Below are 8461 nucleotides of genomic sequence, written 5' to 3'. Positions count from 1 at the left end.
CACACACCATTTTTTCTTTTTTTGTGCGTCCCTTCTTTTTTCTTCAATTTGCAACAGTCTTTGTTCCTGTCTTTATTTATTGCAGTGGATGTGCATTGGGGGCAAATACAAAAAAGTGGACAGGCTCTATGGATTACTCATATTCGTTTCCTGGTAGCGACCACATGACCCCACTGCAGAGAGATTTGAAAAAGATTAATTCGAAAAGGGGCAGGGGTTGGGGGAACATTGTCGTGGTGTTGTGGGCGTGTAATCACTGCCGGCCATGTCCGTGATCACCGGTCGAAGAAACAAGTATATTGTAAGCTAAAATCTTCTTTTAGCTCCCCCCTCTAGGTGAGGGGGTGGGGGTGGGGGTGTCACCGCATGTTGTGGCTCTATGTCGTAGATGAAGGGAGTTCTAAACAACGGATGCTCTTTCACCTTTCTGTACACAGACTCTATGAAGGTCTGTGCAGCTGTGCAGCTCTCATCTCTCCCCCCCCCCCCCCCCCCCGCCATAGAAACCAGCAAACAAACCCAAAAGTAATGCAAGAAAAATACGTGGGGATGCAGGACACTAGGGAAAAGAAGAATGACTGATTTATGTTCTCAGTACATGAGATGTACACACACACACATATATATATATATGTATATATGTATAATGATTCACTAATTCATACGCGCGTGAGGAAGGAGTGGTGTGGTGCCTGCGCTCCCTACATCTGCAAGGGATACTTTCTTTTTATTTTCACCGCGTATATCCCATCTCAATCTTCTCGACTTACTGCCTCTCTCTATTTCTCTTGGCGATGACCCTCCTCCTTTTCCACACACACACACACACACACACACACACACACACACACACACACACACACGCATATATGTATATATACACATACACATGTTCATATTACATCTGAAGGAGCAAAACGAGGAGTGGAAGATATTCCCTCTTTCCCCCATTTTTTGTCTTCAAGGTGCAGAGCGCCTGCACACACGCATATATACATATATATACCATTATTATATTATATTGCACGGCTTTGTTTCCTTCCTTCCTTTCAAGGGCGTTTTTTTTTTCTCCGCCTTGCACCACCCCCCCAATCTCAGAGGGACTCACTTATCGTAGGAGACCAATTCGGCAGGGAGCGCTGTTTGCAGGTAGAGAACGTTTTTTCTCCGTGTCTGTGTCCTCTCCCCCCCCACCATCAACTAGGTGGGCCGCCAAGTACCTCCCCTTCTTCCCCCCCCAAACAAACAAGCAGAAGATCCGCCGACCTCATCCACAGGAGAGAACCGTTTTGCTTCTCATTTCTTTTGGTTTTCTATCGAGAAAATTCACTGTGTGTTGCTGGCATATCTCCCCCTTCTCCCCCTTCCCCCCTCCCTTTCTCGTTGTGGTGAAGGAAAAGAGAGAAGGCGCAAGGGAATCGATATCGCAGCACGCCAAACCAAAACCAAAACAAAAAGGGGTCGTCGTTTTTCATTGTTGCCTTCCCGAAGCCCGAGACAGACCGGAGTAGGGCAAAATCTACTCACTCACACACACACAGACACACACAGACGAAAAGAGGCGACCACAAACCCGCACGCGTTTGAGAGAGACAACGGAAAGGTCCTCCCCCTTCCCCCCCCTTTCTTCCCCTCCTCCATTCTTCTCTCTCTCCCTTTTTTTATTCATTCGTCCGCATCAGCAGACATAAAAAAAAAGGGGGGCAAAAAATAAAAAAAAGCGTTTTTGTGTCTCTTCAACTGTCGCATTTTTTTTTTCAAGAGTGATCGAGTCGCACACGAGGGAAAACGTCACACCGATTTTTGTTTGGGTCGTTTTTATTATTTTTACTCCTTTCGCGTTGTCTTCCGTTGACGACGATTATCCCCTTCCTCCCTCCCTTCAGCCTCGCTGTCTCGTTCCCACCACTGAAACAACTCGGAGGACATCCGGACTCGCAAAGTTAAACCAGCCAAATACGTACAGACGGGGGGAAAAAAGGGAGGGGGGGGTTAGATACAATACAAAGGTGGGAACGAACCGCTGTGACGAACCTTCTTTAACATATAAAAAAAAAATATATATTTAAAGGGTGTTCACGTCTCTCTCTCTTTCGCTCTACTCACACCACACACGGGCAACATTTTTTTCGCTTTTCATCTTCCCTCCTCCTCTCCCTTTCCTGTTTTTTTTTCTTTCTCTTTTTGAAACGTGCGCGTTGATCTCGTCTTGGTTCCCGATTGTGTGTATGTTTCCTTTTCGGACTCTTTGCTCGCTCGCTTACGGTTTCATGAAGCGCTCTGCCAATAATTTTTTCCTTCTCTCTCTCTCCCCCTCCCTTTTTTTTTATCCCTACTGGATTCACTCGATCAGTGAATTTAGAGTTGGCTCTCTCCCGCTCACAAGAGCTTCTTCTTGAAATATTCTTGTGGGCTGTTTGTCTTGTCCCTGGTTCGAGTGCAAAACGTGTGTGTGTGTGTGTGTGTGGCCTCGTCCCTCTTCTGCACTCCCTCTTTGTTGTCTTCTCAGTTCTCTACTTCTCTTGGAGGAAAACATTGTGTGGCTTTCGTCCTCGGCCACCAAAAGTGAGGCTTTATAATAGTGTGAGGGTAAGCCGGCCCGTTCTAACGCATCCTCCATACGCACGCCCCACCACGTTGTGTCTTTGCTTTACACCTCTTCTTCCTTGAAATAAAAGTATAGCCTCTTCTTGTCGTGCCTGGCAAGGGCTGCGTACGTTGTCGATATCTTTTCACTTGTTGCCCCCTCCCTCCCTTGTGTGTGTGTGTGTGTGCGTCTCTCTCTGCTGTCCTAGAGCTCGCTCTCTCTCTTCTTTTTTTTTGTTTTTAAAGGGATATTTGGCGCTCGTACACACACACACACAACATTTCCTCTCCTCTCCTCTCCTCCCTCCCCCCAAAAGGTGGACTCGATCGCCTTGGCAGAGGAAGGGAGCGGCAGGAATCTCCTCGAACGAGCAACGTCCAAACCCTTCACCCCATTAGCCCCGACGAGAAGGGCAAGGATGGGGGCAGCGCCAAGTCGCGAAACAACTGAGCACGTGCTCTCTGAGCTTCCCTTCTACGGCCAGCGTCAGCAAATTGTGCTGATCCCGCTGCTAAAAAAGTTTTTTCCAAGCCCAGACTGCCCTTTGTTCCTGCAGCTCTACGAGGCCCGATGTGACCCGGCGGTGCGGTACTACTATTATGCAAATGACGGCGTCAGCGAGACGGACTCGAAGTCGACTTTGCCGGTGTCGCCGACGGTCTACGCGGCAGACGAGAACGTCGGCAATGTGGGCTCTCCGCTCTACCTGGCCAAAGTGATCGGCAGCGCACCCGTCTACTGCCCGCCGGCAGATGTGTTCCCCCCTGTACCCTTCACCCGGGAGGCCATGTACGATGTGTATATCACCAACGGTGGAGAAAAGATGGTGTACGAGACAGACGAGGAGATGCTGCGAGCCTACCGTGCAGATCCGACCTCGGTGCGCCCGCTTCCATGCGCTGTGGCTTTCCTTTACTACCGACCCACCTCAGCAGTGAGCTCTACACCTGTGGCTTCTGGGGGGACTGCGGGTGGTGAGAGGGACGACGCGGCGGAGGAGCCAGGCACTGCGACCACTGCCGGCGGAACCCATGTCTTTCCTGAAGACTGCACGAAGGTGCTGGGCTTTTATGTGAAAGCAACCGGGTTCATCGGCGATGTGCACGGGCTCGGTGGTTCGTGCCCGCGAAGGCTGCCGGATTACGAGATGCAGATGTTTCTCACCAGGTCGGCCGGTGATCATCACCGCACGCATGTTCTTCTCGCAGCGGTCTACACCTATGCGGAGCAGTGGCAGCGCGCGTGTCTGCATTGCGTGCCATGCGACCTCAAAGCAAAGGAGCTGACGCCAGCGTCGACGCCAGGCTGCCACAACACTGAGAATGACCTCGGCGATGTCTACTACTACTACAAACCTTTATCTCAACTACATGACATGCTGGTGGAGGCCAGTCGCACTGCCAGCCATCATCACCTCGCGAGAACCAAAACGGTGGAAGAAGGCGAGCGCCATCGAGGTGCGCTTGAGTGGGGGGAGAAAGTGCGTTTTTGGGCCCCACCGCCGCTGCTTGCACTCGTTATGCGTAGCCGCCGAGCGAATGTGCCGCTTCTGTGCTTCCTCCGCGAGGTGCGCACGTGCGCACGCTCTTTCTTCCTCTTCTACATCAAATACTCTCTTGAGCACCAGGCCTCACGGAGGGAGGGGAAGGGAGAAGGAGTAGACGGTGCCGGCAGCGACGGGGATCAAAGGACCGAGGGGCTGTGTCCCATCGCGTCCCTGGACTCCGGGTCTGGCGACAACCATGTTTTTACTCTTCCACCGCTTGAAAGCACGCAGATGTGGTTACAGGAGGTGAATCGTGTGTCTGACTCACTCACTGAAGACAACGATGTGCGTGCCAGCGCAGACACGGAGACGATGCTAAACTTTTACATGATGGGCCTCCACGTGCGTGCATTGGCCGAGTTCGCGGTGTCCTGCTTACTCCACCATATCAACCCGCTAGACGTATTTCGACTCTCTGCTGGAACGGACCAGGCGGCGGCGGCGGCGGCGGCGGCCTTTGCAACGGACGGCAAGAGGGAGTCTGGTACCACAGAGGAGGCGCCTGCAGCTGATGCGGTGGGTGGCAACGCTTTTTTTTTCGCCCCCTCCACCGCCGCGGCCATGTTGGTTGCGAACCCGATACTTGCGCAGGCCGTCTCTCTCGTCCGCCTGCCAGATGAGGACATGCTTGTGCAGCCTTGGCCACCCACTACCAATGGAGACGAAGCGGGCGGCAGGGCAACGTCCTCCACTGCTGCTTCGGCTGGTGCTGCTCGTTCCTCTGATTCCCAGTTGCTCTCGCTGTGGCGATACCGCCACCCCAATTTTCACCTGTTTTGGGTGGTGGGCCCGGATGTCGTGAAGCGCCGCTCCGCCACGGCGGCGTTTCTGCATTGGTACAAGACGGAAAGGGCGCCTGTAGTCTGGGGATACAACCCAGACGAACGGGTCCACGGGCTCGCAGCGGGTGGCAACGAGGCCGCCACCGCCACTGGCGGCACTTCGTCGCAGGGCTTCTCTTCTTCATGTTTGGAGAGTTACATGAGCACGGAGACACTGAACGGACGCGAGGAGAAGCTGCTCTGCTGCAACACGGTGCTGAGCTTAGTGGCCCTGGATGCGGGGGCGTCCCCGGAGGCACGCGTGCTTCGTGTGTGTCGGTTACCACTGGAGGAGCTGCTTCTCGGTGAGCTGCGCAACGCCAGCAAGCTCGCTCGCGAGGCGGGGCCAGGCGACTCCCACTGGGTGCGTCAGACGGAGACTACTGGTGGCGATGGATGCGTGACAAAGTACAAGAGCTGCGTGCTTCACGCTTCTGAACCGGCGAATGGAGGGTGCACAGCTATGATCTCCAGCCACGGTGTTGAGCTGCCAGTTGTACCCCCAGAGGCTGACGGGTTCATCGGTGATGGGACCTCGTGTCTGTGGCGGATCAACTTGGTCGATGGCGTGTATCGCATCATCACTGTGACACCACAGTTCTTGAAACCGATCCGCAAGAAGCACCTCAAGAAGAAGAGGCTGCCACCCAAAGAGATCATCCGGCACAGCACGGCTGCCGATGTTTTTTTCCCCGTCGCGCCCTCCTCGCCCGTCACCGTATCGCCCACGTTGGTCCGGTCAACGGCCACACCATCCTCGCAGAATGACGACAAGGACTCGAGAAAGAAGACGCCCGTGAGGGACTCGGTCGACGAAGCCCCGGGTAGTAGTCAGGGGCCAGTCTCGCCGGGGAGCGCGCCATTCGGTGATGCTGCGGCCGTGTCGGGCTCTACGACAACTCATGCCGTCGCCGCGTTAGCAGCACCCACCACACGGGTCAAAAGAAAGGTACCGAAGACGGGCGACGTCGCCTCAGAGCCGCCGGCCTTTGCCTGCATCCCTACTGCTGCTCCATCGAAGGAGGAGAACGAGGCGGTGTCCTCTGTAGGGGCAAACACGGTCAATGTGGCTGCTTGCGCTGGTGCTGCGGTCGGTGCTGCTCGTGTGGAGTACACGAAAGGTGAGAGGATGACACCAACGGAGAAGAAGCACTCAAATAGGGCAGAGGCCGCGTGGAACGAGTCGCCTGTGACTGCGGCTCAAGAGACTGCGGTGTACTACGTGAAGCAGTGCGAGACTTCACCATCGTCACATCCCGCTGGGTCTGGGGCCCCAAGGGCTAAGGTGGTGAGGCCCGCGGCGGCTCCTGCGGCTACTTCAGCTATCCCAGAGATACCGAGGGGGGTTGGGGCAGGCGATGCCGTTTTGGGCAGCAGCGCCGCAGGCGTCGGTGTCCCCATTCTCACTACAGCAGATGCGAAGACTCCGAGGGCTGAGAGGCCCCAGAAGGTATCATCAACGCCACAGCTCCAGCAGCCTCCGGTCTCACCGGGCGGACCCCGCTCGAAAAGTAAGATTGTCAACTCCGGCACAGATGGCAGGCACCGGGCTCCCTCCACGGTCAACTCGTTCTGTGGCGCTAGTAGGCCAGCTCGTGCTCCGTGTTACCCACCAGAGTACAGCTCCCACCCTCCCCCGCCGTCGTACGATGCCTACCCCTTGTTACCACTACCTACCCCACCGGCGTTGCGAGGCCCTCACGATCGATACGAGCGAGGCCACGGGGATGACTACGGAGCACCGCTACCGGCGGCGCCTCCATGTGCTGGCACCCAAACGAGCCCTCGGGCAACACTAAACTGCGGTGGCCACTACGACGGCCCCGATGGGTTTCAGCGGCACGCTGGTGATGGTGGCGGTTACAACAACAGAGACAGTAATCCCCCTGGGCATTACAACCTGAGCAGAGGCGACGGGGCAGCAGGCGCTGTCGGCTCTGGCAAGCAGATAGGGGACGGTGGCTACAGCGATTCGCAGTACGTGTACGCACCGCATCCACAGCAGCAGAAGGCACGGCCCACATCACTGCATCAGCAGCAGCACTACGTAGGGGCGATGAAGAACAAGGGCAGAGAAGACGGGGTCCCGCTCGTGGAACCCTACCTGCTCTTCCCGAAGTATGAGGGCAGCAGTTACGTGGCCAGTCCATCACCGGTGGCGGTAGCAGTCGGCGCCCCGGTCACTTCACCAGGCAGTGAGATCAACCCACACCGCATGGCAACATGCTGCGAACATGGAACCACGTCTTCTTTCGAACGATGTGCGGGCTCCGGGGCGGATGCTGCTGTGCCTCAGGGGACTCCTGTGGACAAAAAGCCCATCGGTTCTCCAACAGGGCGAGTAGCGTCGCTTCAGCGCAGCGGCACACCAAGTGTTTGCTCTGCTGGTGCGAAGCCTCCCGTGTCCCCCAGCGCGCGCCACCCAATCCCCTTTCACACCACCGTCGTGCCGCCGCCGCTGTCGCATCAGGGATCTGCGATTTACTCACCTCGTGTGTCACACGACTTGGAGGGCTGCCATCACACGTCTGGGAGCAGCGCCGGGGTCCCTCTACAGTTCCAGCCGGATGAGCTCAACTCCATCGCGACGAGTGACAGCAATCCGTTGATAGCGAATGGGCTACACTGGAACCACGCTCGCTACGCGAGCAGCCCGTACCACGCTGGCACCGCACGGATGGAGGATGTCGAGGTGACATGCAGCGATGGTAGCAGTACTATAGGGGGAGCAGTGAATGTATTGGTGCGAGTTCGTCACCACCACCACCACTACCACCACCACCACCACCACACACACTCCCGCACCGAGAGCTACTTGAGCGATACCAACACCGACGCCGCAAGTGCACATTATCACCCCCTCCACGACTCGGGCCATTACATGAACAGCAGCGCCTCTGTGGCCAGCGGTGGCGGCGGTTCAGGGATCGGGGCTGCCAGCCCAACCGGGCCGCAAATTTGTTTTAGTCTTGGCAGTGTGGGATCTTCGTCGATTGCGTTTCACGGGGCGTGCTGCGTTGGTACGGACTCTGCTTGCGAGATCAGCAGCGCTACGGGGTGTGATCACCGCCACGTCCCGTTTGCTGGCGAGGATCACCAGCACCAGCACCGCCACGATGCGTTGGGCGCCGTGGCGAGCAGCGCCCGCAGCGGTGACACGGCGAACACAGCGCGAATAGTCTATCAGCGTACGGGAGCGTACCGGTGGGATTGGCGTACGGTATCGTTGGATATGGGGGATGAGGTTTGAGCAGGGCGTCGGCGATGTGTGCACCCTCCCCTTCCCCCGTCTGTTCCCCCTCCATTCAATAAAGCGATTGCAACTATGTATGTGTGTAATGTGACGGAGATCTCCTCCCTCCAACTTATATTGTCGCTGCGATTGTTGGCTCTTGTACGAAGAAAGTAAGATGTCTCTAGGGAATAGGCGGGTGTGGGAGGCAGATCTATCAAATTCTTTGTTTATGCCTCTCTCTACCTTTCTGATATGCTCTTTCTTCCCCCCCG

The 8461-nt window shown here is 56.0% G+C and overlaps 1 protein-coding gene across 1 annotated transcript; it reads left to right on the top strand.

The window, feature by feature from the left end:
• Positions 1-3005: 3005 nt before the first annotated feature.
• JKF63_03879 (uncharacterized protein) lies at positions 3006-8204 on the top strand (the record flags this gene model as incomplete). Its single annotated transcript, XM_067899876.1, has 1 exon — positions 3006-8204. One exon carries the CDS (start codon positions 3006-3008, stop codon positions 8202-8204), a length of 5199 nt encoding a protein of 1732 aa, XP_067755082.1.
• Positions 8205-8461: the final 257 nt, after the last annotated feature.

The sequence above is a fragment of the Porcisia hertigi genome, chromosome 31 (assembly GCF_017918235.1).
Source record: "Porcisia hertigi strain C119 chromosome 31, whole genome shotgun sequence".
Classification (NCBI taxonomy): Eukaryota; Euglenozoa; class Kinetoplastea; order Trypanosomatida; family Trypanosomatidae; genus Porcisia; species Porcisia hertigi.
This window is presented reverse-complemented; position numbering and strand designations above follow the sequence as displayed.